The following is an 18,084-nucleotide window of genomic DNA, read 5'->3' as shown; positions in this document are numbered from 1 at the left end:
CCTGAAATTCCTCTAGCTCTTCAGTCTTTTTAGGTTTGAGGTCTAAGATAGCAGAGATGTTTATGGGCTTTTGAAATGTGGCATTCAACGCATTCAGGATTTGTGTCTGTCTATCATCTTCCAAGGCATGGGCTTGCTGAAGTGCGGCATGGCTAGCATAATTCAAGTGATTGAGATGATTGCGGTATTCTGCTGGGGTTAAAAACTGCTGGACTAGGACCCAGAGGTCCCTTGAATCAGCTTGATAAACTGAGGTGGTAGTTCTCAGATAGTCCACAAAAGCAGCAGGAGATTTCTTCCTGTCTGGGATTGCAGCCAGAATAGCCATCATCTCACTGGGTCTCCATGGGAAATAAATGTCTATCGTGGGCTGGGCTCCTGCTGTTGCAGCATCAGGGTTAGGTATTTTCCTAATCGGCAACTGTCTCAGAGTCTCATGAGAGGGCGCTTTAGCGGATTCCTCTGGCTCTTCAAAGACTTCGACATCCTTCCCTTCCACTAGGGGGACCTCCAGCTCCTCAGAACCATTCCCATCCTTTTTCTTTGTCCTCATACTTTTCTGTCCTACTATATCAGTCTTTTAAGGAATCTAGGTGGTATGCGTAATTGTTTCTGGATAGGATCAGGCCCCTCTTTGTTCGAGATCGGGTCCTATAGCTAACTGGGCTTGTTGAACCAAGCTCCCCTTCTCTAACAGACAGTGAAGGTGCTGAAATAGGACCCAAGCTATCAACCAAAGGGACTGGAGAGGCTGGCATGATTTGAATCTGGGGAGCAGTGACTGGATATAAATTATGATACCCTGGTGGTTCTGGAATTCGTGCAGACAATGCTACCGGTGCAGTCGGTCCAATTCTCTAGTTCATCCTCTGTCTCTGTTAATGCAAGGCCAGCCATTGAACAACGTAGCCCATTGTTTTTTTACTCTAGTCCACCCTCTCTTTACTTGCACGTTTTTTTGAATGCACACTCCTTTTTCAAGATCTCCAGAGTTTTCTGGTTCCCCCCTTCACTAATTGGAATCCCCATTTTAAGGGCATTTTCTTGCCAACTTAATAACATGATCTTATCCCTCTCCCCTTGACAATATTGTCTCCATAATCCAATTAACTCCTTTTAGCTTTCATACTTTGGCTCTTTTATTTATTTATTTGCCTATTTATAACGAATGGCAATTTTTGCTACTTGGCAAAGTTATTTAAAAGGTTTTAACAGTGTTCTTTTAAAACTTAAAATGTTTGAAAATTCAAATTGAATTACTGCAAACTGCAAGCTTAGTTCTAATCTCGACTCAACTGAATTTACGATTTGCTTAACACAAACTTGTGTAACTTTTACAACTTAATTAATTCTTTATCTTAACAATTTTTCTTTTAACAAGTTTTTCTTACATTCACAAAAATGTTGGCTGCTATCAATGAGGGAGCAGTTAGCTGCGGTGATTTATACCGGAGTAAAGTCAACTGTCATCTCCAGATTTACACTTTTTAAAATGGTGTCAGTGAGTTTCTTTAAGTTTCTATTAATTCACAAATAAAATGAAATAAACATTATTTCAAGTAATTCAAACTTAAGATTCTGGTAATTTCAATCAATTGCTTGCTAAAATAATTAACTTTTACAAAAAGAGGTGGAGAAATCCACTGGTTTCCTTTAATTAATTCAAAACGTAACTTTGCTGGAGTTTCACTGACTCGAAAGAAAGGTATCTGTTTACACCACAGGCTGCTGCTGTTCTCTCAAGGCCCTTGTGAGAAGCACTGTCTGTAGTCTTTAACTCTGGATGCTGTTAACCCTTTGAGAGACTTCTGCTTTAACTAACATGCAGCATCCAGTTCTATGGATGTTCTTTGTTTTGAAATTTATCCAAGCAATTCCCCATAATCTCTAACTAGTCCTCAAGACTGTGTTTCTCGCCACTACAGTCCACGGATACAATTTTAGCTTAACCAACTATAGTTTTAAAAGCACTCTCGTGGAACTGAACCATCCTTACGGTGTCCCATCAGTTCATCAAAAACACTCGTAGAACTGAACCATCTTTCCGATGTCTCATCAGTTCATCAAAAACACTCTTAGAACTGAACCATCTTTCCGATGTCCCATCAGTTCATCAAAAATACCCATAAAACTGAACCATCTTTCCGATGTCCCATCAGTTTAATTTTCTAATCCCCAGACTGACCTTTGATTTCGTCGAGACAATCTTTCCGTACCAACTTTCAGTGACCAGACCAATCAGACCATGAGAAGAGGGGAAAACCAATGTGTGGTCATTTTCCAGCTACACACATTGTGGGCCCGTTTCCACTTTCCTTGTCCAACATCAGTCTAATTCTGATTTCGCAGTTGGTCGGTGACCGTCTGGAGGATTCCCGGGTTTCGGCACCAAATGACAATATTAAGTTTCTTTACCCGTCAGTCTGGCCTCAGTAAAACTCGAGATGGATTTGTAGGTATAGTATTATTTATTTTTAACCAACTTGCAAGTCTGACTCGCTTCATAGAGAGACAGAACACAGAAAATGTCTCCTGGACCCCTCGGAAACGAATGAGGTTGGAGACAAAGAGATCTCTGCAAATACATTCAAATGGCATCAAGTTTCACATGCAAGATTCCCATAGGTCATCCTATACACCTCCTGACCTGGCCATACATCCTGATTGGCTCACTTCGCATTCCTTAACCTTGGGCTTCTTGTTACCCAGCATCCTTTTCCCATCCTCCACCAGACACCCCTCCCCCCTTCCTTGCCATGCTTTCTGAAATCCTTTGTGCTTTGTCCTTTGTGAACTCACTAGAATTAAACTGGCCTACATCTACATTACTGTAACTAATATTTGAACTAACTATTTATCTCACATTCGTCAACATCTATGATAGACAGGGTCGAATGGGCGGACAGGCGGCAGATGAAATTTAATGCCGAGGGCTGTGAAGTGATTCATTTTGGTCCCAGAAATTTGGAGAGACAATGAAGAATAAAGGGTACAGGAGCAGAGGGACCTCTGGGTATACGTTAACAAATGATTGTCTGGGGCCCTGAGATTTATCAGTGGGGCATAAGAGTACAAAAGCAAGGAAGTTCTGATGAACCTGTCTGAAACTCTGGTTTAGTCTCAACCGGAATATTGCACCCAGTTCTGGACACCAAACTTCAGGAAGAATCTGATGGCATTAGAGACGTTACAAAAGGATTCAAGAGAATGGTTCAAGGGGTGAGGAACTGCAGTATGTGGATAGATTGGAGGAGGTTGGAGAAAAGCAGGTGGCGAGGAGATTTGCTAGTGTCCGAAATCATGAAGGGTCTGAATAGAGTATCTGTGGGAAAAGTTTTTCTGATTGTGAACTAGAGACTAATGATTTAAGGTGATTGGTAAAAGAAACGATAGTGACATGAGGAAAATTGTTTTAAAAAAAAATATATTTCTTTATTCTCCTTTTTCACATTTTCTCCCAAATTTACACCCACCGACAATAAACAATAGTCAGTAATAAACAATAATCAATAACAAATATGTCAATCCTCATATCGATAACAACGATCCCATCCTCCCACCAAACCCAAAACATTCGCCCACATGTTTACATAAACAACTGACTAAAAGGAATCAGGAATCACCCATGGCCACCATTAACGCCCACCGCGCCCCCCCCAACCCTTTCACCCACCCGCCCCCCAACTAATGTTCGATGTTATCCAGTTCTTGAAAGTGCATAATGAATAATGCCCATGAATTGTAGAACCCCTCCATCCTTCCCCTCAGTTCAAACTTAACCTTCTCAAGAGTCAAGAATTCCAACAAGTCCCCCCGCCACGCCAGGGCACAGGGTGGAGAGGCTGCCCTCCAACCCATCAGGATCCACCTTTGGGCGATCAACGAGGCAAAGGCTACAACATCTGTCTCCGCACCCGTTTCCAACCCTGGCTCGTCCGACACCCCAAATATGGCGTCCCGGGGACCCGGGTCCAGTTTCACGTACACCACTTTAGAAATTATCCTAAAAACCTCCTTCCAGTAATCCTCTATCTTTGGACAGGACCAAAACATATGAATGTGATTAGCCCCCCCCCCCCCCCGCAACGTTCACACACATCTTCTACTCCTTCAAAGAATCGGCTCATCCTCGCCCTCGTGAGGTGTGCTCTATATACCACCTTCAGCTGTATCAGCCCCAACCTCGCGCACGAGGTGGAGGCATTCAATCTCCGGAGCACCTCACACCAGAACCCCTCCTCCATATCCTCTCCCAACTCTTCCTCCCACTTTGCTTTGATCCCTTCCAGCGGTGCCTTCTCCTCCTCCAAAATTGCTCCGTAGACCGCTGAAACTACCCCCTTCTTTAGTCCCCCTGTCGTCAGCACCTCCTCCAGCAATGTGGAGGCGGGCTCCTCCGGGAAGTTCTGTATCTCCTTTCTGGCAAAATCTCGAACCTGCATGTATCTAAACATTTCCCCCTGCTCCAGCCCATATTTCGCTTCCAGCTCCTTCAATCCTACAAACCGATCTCTAAGAAACAAATCCTTCAGCGTCTTAATCCCCTTCTCCTCCCATTTCCGAAAAATTTCCATCCCACCTCCCTAGCTCAAATCTGTGGTTCCCCCGAATCGGCATTTCCCTTGACCCTGCCCCCAAGTGTTGGCGAAACTGCCTCCAAATTCTCAATGAAGCTATTATCATGAAGCTACTTCCCCGGGGCTATCGGGAGCAGCGCTGTTGCCAGTGCTTTCAATCCCAACCCTCAAGGTTGCACAAACTCTCCTCCATTCTGACCCACTGGGAATCAACCCCTCTTACCCAGCTCCGCACCTTCTCCACATTCGTCGCCCAATAGTAATACATCGGGTTCGGAAGACCCGAACCCCCTGACTGCCTTCCCCTCTGTAGAATCATAGAAGTTACCATGCAGAAGTAGTAGAACCTTTCTAACTCTGGCCACCTTCCCTCCCCGTATGAACGTTGTAATCCTTCCCTCAATCTCTCTGAAAAAAGCCTTTGGCAGGAAATTCGGCAGGCATTGAAAAATAAACAGAAATCGTGGCGACACGTTCATTTTAATCGCCTGTACCCGAACCGCCAGTGACAGAAAGAGACCATCCCACCTTGCCAGATCAGCTTTCACTCTCCCCACCAAACTAGAAATGTTGTACCTGAGGAGCCCCCTCCCCACCCCCGGGCAACCTGCACCCCCAGGTACCTAAAGTGAGTCCCTGCCCTACGGAATGGCAGCCCCCCCACCCCTGCCCCCATACCCGGCCGAGGTACCACAAAATACTCACTCTTGTCTAGATTCAGCTTGTACCCCGAGAAAGACCCAAACACTCGATGCAGCCCCAATATTTCCTCTATCGACACACTCGGTTCCAACACGTACAACAGCAAGTCATCGGCATATAAGGACACCCTATGCTCTATCCCCCCCTGCACTATTCCTTTTCATACCCCCAAACTTCTTAATGTGATGGCCAACGGCTCAATCACGAGTGCAAACAGCAGGGGGGGACATAGGACATCCCTGATTAGTCCCACGGTGGAGAGAAAAGTATCTCGAGCTGATGTTGTTTGTGCGGACACTCGCCCTCTGCGCCTTATATAGTAGCTTTACCCAATTTACAAATTTTGGTCCAATCCCAAACTGCTCCAGAACTGCCATCAAGTAGCCCCATTCTACCCGGTCGAACGCCTTCTCAGCATCCAATGCCACAACCACCTCTGTTTCCTTCCCCTCTGCCGGTGCCATAACGACGTTCAATACCCTTCTAATGTTTGTAAAGAGCTGCCTCCCTTTCACGAACCCCGCCTGATCTTCACCTATCACCTTCGGGAGGCACTCCTCCAGCCTACCTGCCAGTACCTTCGCCAATACTTTTGCGTCCACATTCAGAAGTGATATGGGTCTATACGACCCACACTCCGTCGGATCGTTATTTTTTTTAGCAACAGGGAAATCGATGCCTGCCCCAAAGTTTGTGGCAACACCCCCTTCCCTATCGCCTCTTCAAACATCCCCACCATCAGGGGTGCCAGCTTATCCGTGAATTTTTTGTAATATTTCACCAGCAACCCATCCGGCCCTGCCACCTCCCCCGACTGCATCCTCCCAATCGCATCCTGTATCTCCTGCTCCACTACCGCTTCTTCTAATGTAGCCCTGTCCCCCTCCCCTAACCTCGGGTACTCCAACCCATCTAGAAATTCCTGCATCGCATAATCTCCCCCGGGTGGCTCTGACCTGTACAACCCTTCAGAAAATTCCTCAAAAACCTTGTTAATCAGATCCGGCGCCACCACCATCTTCCCTGCCCTATCACTCACCTGAACAATTTCCCTTGCCGCTGCTTCCCTCCGGAGCTGACCTGCTTACAGACTTATCTCCATGTTCGTAAACTGCACCCCTTGCTCGTCTCAGTGGCGCACCGCCTTCCTGGTAGATAGACGGTCACAGCTCGCCTGTAATTCCTTCCTCTTTTCCAGCTTTGCTGGGTCCCCATCCTCTGCATAACTCCTATCCACCTCCAACATCTCATCTATTACCCTCTGCCGCTACAACCTCTCCTCTTTGTCCACCCTGGCCTTAAACAAGATCACTTCCCCCCCCCCCCCCCCATACCACCACCTTTAGAGCCTCCCAGATGACTGCCTTCGACACCTCCCCCGTACAGTTGAAAGCTGCATATTCCTTAATTACCGTTTCAATTTTGTGTCAGACCACTTGGTCCCCCAAAAGTCCCATATCTAACTTCCACCACGGCCTCTGCACTACCCCCTTCTCCAGCACCATATCCACCAATGCGGAGCATGATCTGACACTGCAATTGCCGAGTATTCCGACCCCTTAACCCCAGCCAGCAAAGCCTTCCCCACCACGAAAAAGTCGATCCACGAATATACCTTCTGGACAGCTGAGAAAAACGAGTACTCTCGTTCCCTTTGGTGCAGAAACCTCCAAGGGTCCACCCCCCCCCCCCCCCCCCCCCCATTTCCACCATTAGCCCAGCCAACGCCTCGCCCCCTCTGATGGGACCAGCGAGGGCGGCCGTGACCTGTCCAACCTTGGCTCCTGCACCAAGTTCTAGCCACCCCCCCCTATCAGCTCGTGTGTGAGGAAAGTTGTTTTTTACATGCCGAGTGGTTAGGATTTGGATTATGGTGGAGGCAGATTCAATCATAACGTCCCAAAGGGAATTGGATCATTATCAGAAAAGGAAAAAATTGCAGGACCATGAGGAAAAGTGGGATTAGGTGAATTACTCCAGAGATCCAGCACAAACGTGATGGACCAAGTGGTTTCCTTGTGTCTTGTGACTAATCTATGATTTCTGTGGTTATTTCTAACACATTGATTTTGTGCTCCATTCTTAAACGTGTGTTTCAGTGTAACTAATATCAGCCATCAGTTGGTGTTTTGGAGTTTCTAATAGAAAAGAATAATCGTTAGACAAACCAGTTCCACATGCTTTTAATGCGTGGCCTTTAAATCACTTTCAAAATACATGTTGCCTTAAATTAACTCTGCCCTTGGTTGGCAAAGACATAGCTCTACTTTGTCAGAATGACTTTTTCAGTAAGTTTTGTATACCCGAGAAATTGCACTGCTGTGGAGAAAAATATTTTATGTTGGTTATCCACAAAGTACTCGCCTTTTCCCTAAATTCAATTTGTACCCCCAAAATGTCCCAAATCTCTGGAGCAACCCCATTGTACTGCCCACCGAAGAGCTCATCTCCAAGATATACAGCAACAAGTCATCTGCATACAAGGACACCCTATGTTCCACCCCCCCCTCCCCTCTCCCCTCACTATCCCGTCCACAACCCCGAGCTCCTCCGCACAAGAGCTCTATAGCCAATGCAAACAGAAGGAGGTCATGGGCATCCCTGCCCCATACCCCGTGCAATACAAAATAGGCTGAGTTCATAGTATTTGTGCGCATCGGTTCCTTTATATAACAGCTGCATCCACGCCATCAAGTAACTCCACTCCACCCGATCAAACGCCTTCTCCGCACCCAACGCTACGGCCACCTCCGTCTCCCTTCCATCTGCCAGCGAAAGCGCTATATTCAACAACCTCCTCACATTGGAGGACAACTATCTTCTCTTTACAAACCCCACCTGGTCCTCCCCAATCACCTTTGGGAGGCACCCCTCCAACCTTAATGGCAAAACGCTGCCAATACCTTGGTGTCTGCAGTCAGCAGAGATATATAGGGCTATACGGCCCACATTTCACCGGATCCTTGTCCTTCTTTAGCAACAGCTAGATGGAGGCCTGCAGCCCATCGTCTACAGCAAGTCACCCCTGACCATCACGTCCTCAAACATTCTCACTATCAACGGTGCCAGCCTATCCTTAAATCTTTTCTAAAATTCTCCCGGGAATCCATCGGGCCCCGCCGCCTTCCCTGCCTGGATTCTCCAAATCACCAGCTTCACCTCCTCCTCACCACCGACTCCTCCAGCCCTGCCCCCCCAAACCTCGGGCACTCTAGTCCACCCAAAAACTCCCTCATCTCCTGCTCCTCCTCTGGTGGCTCTAACCTATACAAGTCCCTATCGAACACCTTATTAATCTGTTCGGGAGCCACCACCAACTCCCCCGTCTTGTCCCGCACCCGAACTATCATCCTCGCCGTGGCCCCCCCTACAAAGCTGACCTGCCAGTATACACCCTGCCTTCTTCCTGTACTCAAACAGCCCCCTTTGCCCTTCTCAACTGATGCACTTCTTTCCTCATGGGCAACAGGTCAAACCTCACCTGCAACTCCTTCCTCTTTGCCAGGTGGTCCGGGTTCCCCACGTATCTCCCATCAACCTCCAAAATCTCCTCTCAGTCATTGGCATTCCTCCTTACCCACCTTAGCCTTAAACAAGATCACCCCCCCCACCCCCTTCAGAGCATCCCAGATCACCGAATGTGATACCTCCCCCATGCAATTATACCCCACATACTCCTCAGTCACCTTACCTACCTTGTCACAGAAGCTCTAATCCGCCAGTAACCCGACATTCTCCACCTCGGCTTCTGGGCTGCCCCCTTCTCCAAACCAACATCCATCCAATGCGGAACATGATCCGGGATTACAATTGCTGATTACTCTGATAGCTTAACTCTGACCAACAGTGCCTTTTCCCACTGCAAAAAACACCTTGTGCACCGGGAGAGAAAAACAAATACTCTCGATCCCTTGGGTATAAAAATCTCCACGGGCCCACCACCCTATCTCCCTCATGAGCTCTGCCAACACCTTCGCCCCCCCCCACCCTGACCCCTAACCCTACTGGGTCAGCGAGCGCAGCTGTGAACCGACCACCTTCCAATCCCCCCCTACTATCAGTTCACAGGTGTCCATATCCGGGATGGTATCCAATGCTCTCTTCACAAACCCCGGATCTTCCCAATTGGGGCAAATATACTATAATAATCTTTATTAGTGTCGCAAGTAGGCTTACATTAACACTGCAATGACGTTACTGTGAAAAGCCCCTAGTTGCCACACTCTGACATCTGTTCGGGTACATTGAGGGAGAATTCAGAATGTCCAATTCACCGAACAGCATGTCTTTTGGGACTTGTGAGAGGAAACCGGAACACCCGGAAAAAAACTAGGCAGACAGTGGGAGAACGTGCAGACTCTGCACAGACAGTGACCCAAGCCGGGAATCTAACCCGGGTCCCTGGCGTGTGAAGCAACAGTGCTAACCACTGTGATACACTTACCAGTGCCACCAACCTCCCCTCCAACTCCTCTGTCACTATCACGTACCTGCCCCCCGAGTGAGTCACCACCGTCTCCATCTGAAACCTCACCCTTTTGCCCACCAAAATCGCCACTCCCGAGACCTATGATCAAACCCCAAATGAAACCCCTGACTCACCCAACCCTTCCTGATCTTTCACCCTCAAATGGGTCTCCTGCAGCATCACCACATCAGTCTTTAAACTCTTCACATGCGCAAAAACTCTCACTCTCTCCACCTGTTCCCCAATCCCCTCATGTTCCACATCACCAATCTGACCGGAAGTCTCTCACCACAACCCACGTCCCTCCTATCCGCTATCACCATTCCCCCAGGCCCTGTCCATCCGGCCAAGCCCACTCCATCCTTTTGTTACCGTCGAACCCCTGCCCAGAATCCCCCATCCACTTCCTCTTGCAAACACCTCACCCATTATCGATTGACTCCCCCCACCATTCACACCTCTTGGGTCCATCAAAACCTGCTCAATCAGGCTCCGACCATGGCCTCTACCCCCACCACACTCTCTTTCACTAGCCAACCCACGTTAGCTAGTGCGGTGACCCCCACCAGAGAGCCCCCTCCTCCTCACCCTCTCCTCAGTAACCCAGTTCCACGTGCCCCAAAAGCCACTTCCCTTAAACCAAGAGACAATTCAGAACCCCACCCTAAAGGAAAAAAAACCAAAACCCAGAACACATGTCAACGAACCGTCCCCCCCCCCCCCCCCCCCCATTGCGACAATGCCTCCTCCACCCTCTTCAACTTGTCTCCTTGCTCCCGCATCTCGACCGACATCTTCATCACTGCCGCCGCCTTTACCGGGACAATCGCCTCCTCCACCCACTCTCTCATCGCAGTCATCTTCTCCCTCCGAAGCACCTCCATATGCTTGGCAAACAGCCTCTCAAACTCCACCGACATCACCTCGGTCAGAGTTTCCTCCGTGAGGGGATCGGCCCCACCCACCGGCCCATCCCCTGCCATCTTTCTTCCTGCAGGACTCACAGCCTCACTTGACAGGGAACTTCCGCTCGCCCCCATCTTTCCAGCACCCTTCTCCTGGGCCTTCGACATTTCTCACCTTCCTTATGACTCCCCACACCAACTCATTCACCAATCACCTCTGAAACTGGGCATAAAAGTCCAAAAACCAGATACTCTAGCAGGAGCCACCTCATGTATGACCTCTGCCACCTACATGTCACCACCGGAAGTGGCCGGAGTAAAGTGCTTTTATCAATAGATTGTTTTTTATAAAATGAAAATGGATTAATATGAAATGAAAATGCATTAATTGATTATCTGGTAATCTTTTCCTGTAAGTGCAAATGTACTTCATTTTCTTACCAGGAATGCTTATCTGCAAACTGTTGCACGTCCAGTAATGGAAACAAAATAGTCGCTGTTGCGCCTGCATTTATACTGTGTCTAATGTCCACAGTACCAATTGCTTTTCAAGTGGAGTCACTTTATGTACCTTCAAACGACAACCAAATTGTGCAGTATATAGTTCCATAAACAGCCAATTAAGTGATCATGATTTTAGTCCTCTTGTTTGAAGCAAAGACTGATTTCTTGGAGAGCTCACTGCTTTTCCCAGAAAAAGTGCTGTGATATCTTTCATGTTCATCTGAAAAACTAAGGGCATGTCTGCTGCAACATTAAATCCAGGAGTTGAGTTTTCAACATACAAATATCAGATCGGAATTCTGAACAGGAGACGGCCACTCGGCCCCTCGAGCTTGCTCAGCAATTCAATAATATCATGGTTGATCTGAATGTAACTTCCCACGTACCCCCCGATAACCTTTCACCCCCTTTCTTATAAATCTTATGCCCCTCTGCCGTAAAAATATTCAGAGACTCTGCTTTCACCGCCTTTTGAAGAAGAGAGTTCCAAAGATTCACGACCCTCTGAGAAACTCTCCTCATTACTGTCTCACGATCTAGATTCTCCCTTGAATCTAGATTCTCCCGCCACAGGCTTGGAGGGCTGAAGGGCCTGTTCCTACGCTGTATTTTTCTTTGTTCTTCTCATATACATTAGGGGTTTTAAAATCTGTTTCTTAGCTAGGTTTTTCCATTTCACACTTCAGTTCCCAAAACTAAAAGTTATCTTCTTAAAACATACGAACCATATTTTGCAGCAACATCCACTTGACTTGTTATGGAGTGTGTTGTGTATTGATGGAAAAAATGATTGCTATTTTTCCCATTTACTTACAACCTCTGGCCCTATATTTGAAGTGACTTATCTTCAGTACGAATGTGGCTTATGTATTGGGATAAGCTATGAAAATGTCCAATTGGAGTGATTTATTCAGTGTATCTAGTTTCTAATATAATTAAAGCTATATTACTGTGTTTAACAGGTCAGTATTTGGTGTCCAGTTTGATAATTACCATTTGTAAAAGTTACTCCAGCTTGTGGTGATGAGTTGACAAGTGACTTTCATAGTTGTCTAAGTTGAACCTGCTTTAAAGGTCATGACCTGCACAAATGTGCGATATGGAGTGGATTTTGTGATGCACATATTTAAGTATGAGGATTTCATGCAGGAGAGAAAATACCTGTGGCTGAAAACTACTCAAAATCAAATATTCCCTTCCTTGAATTTGTTTCAGCAATTTATTTGTTACATTATAAAACTCAGCAGCACTTAGACAAATAGAATGTAAAGTTAAGTGCATAGATTGTAGATCTACAACCCAGCTGATAATTATAGAATCATAGACCACCCTACCTAAGACCAATCCCTTGCTCTGTATTCCCACCCGAAGGGGCAATTTAGCAAGGCCAATCTACCTAACCTGCACATCTTTTGAACTGTGGGAGGAAACAGGAGCATCCGGTGGAAAGCCACACAGACACGGGGAGAACGTGCAAATTCCACACAGTCACCCGAGGTCGGAATCAAACCCGAGTCCCTGGCGCTGTGAGACAGCAGTGCTAGCCACTGTGCTGCCCCCATAATCAGTATGAGTAGATGGAAATTCATTGTTTACCTTCAGTGTAACAGTGCAAGGAGTGAGAGAGATGCTAATCTTGAGGCAGAAAGGCGTAACATTTTTTCTTGTAGAAATGGTGCAACAGCTGACTGAATTAAACATGATATTGACTGCTGCAAATGTGGGTTGGAGATCGTAATAAAACTTCAAAGAGGAGAATTGAGGAACTCGTTGCAACAAAATGTAGCTATAAACTAACAAGGATAATATTTAATATGAAGTGCTGATACATGTCTTTTTCCCCCCCCCCCAGAGTGGTGTGATGTCATGGCAACTGCCAATTCTAATATTACTGGGAGTGACCAAGCCTTGGAAAAGTCACAGTTGAATTTAAAAAGTAAGTCCAGACTTGATTAATGCCAACTAGTTTGCCAACTAACTACAGTGTTGAAGTTATGGCAGCGCAATTGATTACTCTTTCAGGTAACCTCTCTAAATCCTACTTTCTATCTTTTACATGGATAGGTTAACTGGTTCTGGTGCTGTGACATTACAGGTAGCATGAACAAGTTATCTAACTGGTTAGCAGTTATTTCTAGATTGATTCAAATGCCGATCTGCGCATCAACCTGGAGATTTTGGAATTCAGTTGAATCATCAAAGATTAACGTAATTAAACCTGCTACAATCTACACAAGCATGTTATTGATAACTAGTGTAAAGTTACTTTGTAAGTGACAGATTAGATAAAGCCAAAGCAGTAGATGTCGTGCACATAGATTTTCAGAAGGGATGCTTCATAATAGTAACTTGCCTTTGTTTAGTGCCTTTTAATGACTAAATGCTTGTTAATAAATGTGACCTAAGGTACTTTGGGAGAAACAAACTCTCGGAAAAGGAGTAAAAAATTCAGTGGATAGACACTGCAAGATTGCAGCAACAGACCTCTAGTTTCAAATGTGTCTGGAAGTGTGACTAAAGTCATATAAATCCAATAGAATGTTGTTTTGTAATTCTGGGCATCAGGTTTATGATTGACGTAATGAAGAATTTATCCAGCACATTGAGGATGTAGTGAGAAGATTATGCAGTTTTGGGCAAGCATTATAGAAATGATGTTAAAGCTATAGAGTAGGTACATCATTGGTATAGCAGGATGATACTGAGGATGAGAAAACTTGATACTGGAACTGACTCCACTGGACAGAGAAGTCTTGAGGTGTTTAAAATTATGAAGGGTTTTGATGATTGTTGTGTTAGATACACTGGTCTAACACTGGCTGCAACTGGATGCAGCTTAGATCAGAAAGATACTCCAAACCTTGAAGTTAGTTAAATCCGGTTTATTGAACGACTAGCACAGTTAGCACAGTTCTCTGTGAGTTCGACTCTCTGCTAACGTAAGTGTGGTTACTCTGTCTGACTGAACCAGACTAGCTCTCAGCCACGTGGTGGAGGTGTGAGATTGTAACAACACCCCTGACTGACTCTCTAGATGTTCATCAGTGGAAAGAGGCGGTGTGAGTGCCTTGTGTCTTTTATAGTCAGATTCCACCCCCTGAGTGTCCTGCCTGCTTATTGGTCATGTCCTGTTCTCTGTGTCCATCAGCTGCTTGTCTGTATATCATTATGTGTGTCTGCATATCATGACATATCAAACAGAACAAATGTTCATAAGTCCAGTCTCTGTGGCTTGCGTCTGATCCTGGTCTACCGCCGGAGAGGTGGTGGTGGGGATGACAGCGCCTTGATGGGTGGGATTGAAGTCTGACTGGTGGCCTCGTGAGTCGAGGTATCAGGAGGTGGCAAAACAACAGAAGGAAACGGAGAAGAATGTGGTTGCGGGCAGGCAACTTTGCGCAGTGCCCGTCTGTTTCGTCGCACAACAGAGCCATCAGCCAGACACACAATATACGAGCGGGCGGCAGTCTGTCGAACAATGACAGCTGGAGCCGACCAGCCTCTATCAGGGATTTTGACCCGAACAGTGTCTGACGGGGATAAGACGGGTAAATCGGTGGCCTGAGCATCATAGCCCTATTTTTGCCGGTCTCCGAGTTGCTGCACCTTCTGCAGCACCGGGAAGGTTGGGCACGTGTATGGCTGGAAGTGTCGTTCGCAGGTCCCTGTGCATCAGGAGTTGAGCCGGCGACTTGCCAGTGGACAGTGGGGCCGCTCTGTACGCAAGCAGCGCAAGGTGAATGTCAGACGCAGAATCCGCTGCCTTGCAGATGAGCTGCTTCACTATGTGCCCCCCTTTCTCAACTTTTCCGTTTGACAGCGGATAGTGTGGGCTGGAAGTGACGTGTTTCAACTGATACGACCAGGATAACAGAGACCATTCATGGCTGCTGAAGCACGGGCCATTGTCACTCATGACAGTGAGTGGGATACCATGCCTGGAGAACGTCTCCTGACAGGCCTTGATGACGGTCCGAGATGTGAGGTCTGAGAGCTTCACGACTTCAGGGTAATTGGAAAAGTAATCAATGATTAACACGTAATCACGACCACTTGCATGAACGAGGTCGATGCCAACCTTGGACCACGGAGAGGTTTCGATTTCATGCTGCTGAAGTGTCTCCTTAATCTGCGCTGGTTGGAAGCGTTGACAGGTCGCACAGTTCAGGACCATGTACGCGATGTCCTGGCTGATCCCGGGCCAGTAGACAGCCTGTCTGGCTCTGCGTCTGCACTTTTCCACACCCAGGTGGCCGTCATGGATTTGATGGAGCACCAAGCTCTGGAGACTGTGGAATTACAATCCGGTCCAGTTTGAGGAGATCCCATCAACCACCGTCAGGTCGTCCTTTACATTGAAAAATTGAGGGCACTGCCCTTTTTGCCGGCCATTGGCTAGGTGTTGTATCACACGCTGCAAGAGGGGGTCTTTTGGCTGTCTCCTCACGGATACGAATCACCTTCTCATCAGATGCCGGGAGGGTGCTAGCACACAGATGCACCTGTGACTCAACCTGCTGGATGACGTTCAGTGGTTCACTAGGCACGGTGATGGAGCAGGACAGTGTATCGGCAATGATGAGCTCCTTGCCAGGCGTGTAGACCAGGTTAAAGTCGTACCTTCTGAGTTTGTGGAGGATGCGCTTCAACCGAGGCGTCATGTCATTAAGGTCCTTGTGGATAATGTGGACCAGTGGCCTGTGATCCATCTTGACTGTGAATGTCAGCAGGCCGTAGACATATTCGTGAAACTTGAGAATGCCAGTGAGAAGGTGCAGGCATTCCTTCTCGATTTGTGCATAACTTTGTTCGGTGGGCGTCATTGCCCCTGATGCGTAGACAACCGGTGCCCAGGATGAAGTGTCATCGCGTTGCAGCAGGACCGCACTGATGCCATCCTGGCTTGCATCTGTCGAGATTTTTGTTTCCATGTCTGGGTCGAAAAATGCCAATAGGGGTGCAGTGGTGAGCTTGGCTTTCAGCTCCAACCACTCTGCTTGATGGGCCGCCTTCCACTCAAAGGCAGTGGAATTCTTCACTAGGTTTCATAGGGCCGTGGTGTGTGAGGCCATGTTTGGGATGAACTTGCCCAGGAAGCGCAATACCGCCGCCTTGTCTTCCGGGACCTTCATGGCTGCGATGGCCTTGACCTTGTCTGTGTCGGGGCACACGCCCTGCTGAGAGATCTGGTCACCTATGAATTTGAGTGTCGACATGCCAAAGCAACATTTGGCCCTGTTCAGCTTCAGGCCATTGGCATGGACACGGCAGAATACCTGCTGGAGACGGGAAACATGCTCCTCAGTGGTCCTGGACCATATGATGACATCGTCCACGTACACACGAACCCCTTCGATGCCCTCCATCATCTGCTCCATGGTGCGATGAAATATATCTGATGCCGAATAGCATACGGTTATAGCAGTACCTGCCAAACGGTGTGTTGAAGGTGCAGAGCCTTCTGCTGGACTCATCCAGCTGGATTTGCCAGAATCCATGTGATGCATCTAACTTCGTGAAAAACCGTCCCTGTGCCATCTCACTGGTGAGTTCCTCCCGCTTCGGGATGGGGTAGTGTTCACCCATTATATTCTTATTGAGATCCTTGGGATCAATGCAGATGCGCAGGTCTCCAGAGGGTTTTTGAACCACCACCATCGAGCTGACCCAGTCAGTCGGTTCGGTTATCCTGGAAATGATCCCCTGCTGCTGCAGCTCCTTGAGCTGTTCCTTCATGCGCTCCTTCAGCGGAGCCTGGACCCGGCATGGTGCATGGACCACTGGCTTGGCATCAGGTCACAGTAGGATCCTGTACCGATATGGCAAAGTGACCATCCTGTCAAACACATCTGGATACTGAGCGTGGATGTCGTCAACGCCAGCCTTAAGATCCACGTTGGAGGATGTAGTTGAATAAACACGCTGCACCAGGTTTAGCTTTTTGCAGGCATGCGCGCCCAGTAGGGATGCCCTGTCCGGCTTGACAATTTCAAATCTTAGCCGTGCATGGGTACTCCGTCCGCTTGGACATGAGTAGATGGCAGGACCCCAGTGCTGTGATGGCATTACCGTTATAGTCCATGAACTGGCAGGCTGCTGGAAGGACCTTGGGGGGGCTTCTTGATGCGTTTGAAGTCTGCCTGTGAGAGGAGGTTGGCAGAAGCACCTGTGTCCAGCTTGAACTGGATGGAGCAGCAGTTGACCTGCATCGCCGCACACTCCATTCATCCTCCGAATCCACAGCGAGGATGGGCTGAATGCAAGATGAGTTAGGTGTGGCATGTTCAAGTGTGGTAATGATGCCCACTCGGTAGGCGGACTCCAGGCACTCGTCCTCTGGATCTGTTGTACTGCCAGGATCAGAATCCTGTGATAGCCGTTGCACATTCTGGACGAGCCGTCGTCGGAATTGGGAGCGCTGGCCTCTGACTGGTGGTGCAGACCTGCACAAGGCTGCATAGTGTCCAGGCTTCCCGCACTTTAAACATCGCCTGCCTCTTGCAGGGCAGTGACCCTTTAAGTGGGCGTTGCCACAGTTCAGGCACGTCATGACGTCGGCGTCGTGACGCGGTGTACGTCGTCGCACATGTGCAGTGCGGTCGGCAGATGTCTGCACCTGCGCAGTGTGGGTGTCGGCCGCTTCGTTATCCCGTTCGCATCGCGCATGCGTGGGGCTCCGGGAAAAGCGCGCGAGATGGCCGCTGTCTTCAATGCTGAGGCGCTGCATCCGGGAGATGGCCTGCACACTCACTGCCTCGTGGGAGACAAGTTTCTCATTTTCAGCCGATTTGTATTGGGAATACCGATTTTTTGCATGCTCATGCACTGTGCATGTTTCAATCGCGACTGGCAGGGTCATATGCTTGATTTTTAAGAGCTGCTCTCTCAGAGGATCAGAATGAACTCCAAAAACGATTTGGTCTCTGAT

At 47.8% G+C, this 18,084-nt stretch overlaps 1 protein-coding gene across 1 annotated transcript in view; it reads left to right on the top strand.

Annotated features, from left to right (window-relative positions):
- Window positions 1–18,084, top strand: part of wwp2 (WW domain containing E3 ubiquitin protein ligase 2) — a 307,842-nt gene that overhangs the window by 18,535 nt on the left and 271,223 nt on the right. The window contains exon 2 of the mRNA XM_072517953.1: window positions 13,009–13,092. Coding sequence (XP_072374054.1) covers window positions 13,023–13,092 — 70 coding nt within the window. The 5' untranslated portion in view covers window positions 13,009–13,022. The remainder of the gene's footprint in view (window positions 1–13,008; window positions 13,093–18,084) is intronic.

This window comes from Scyliorhinus torazame, chromosome 10 (genome assembly GCF_047496885.1).
Source record: "Scyliorhinus torazame isolate Kashiwa2021f chromosome 10, sScyTor2.1, whole genome shotgun sequence".
Taxonomy (NCBI): Eukaryota; Metazoa; Chordata; class Chondrichthyes; order Carcharhiniformes; family Scyliorhinidae; genus Scyliorhinus; species Scyliorhinus torazame.
Note: the sequence above shows the minus strand (reverse complement) of the source record. Positions and strands in the feature narration are given on the sequence as shown.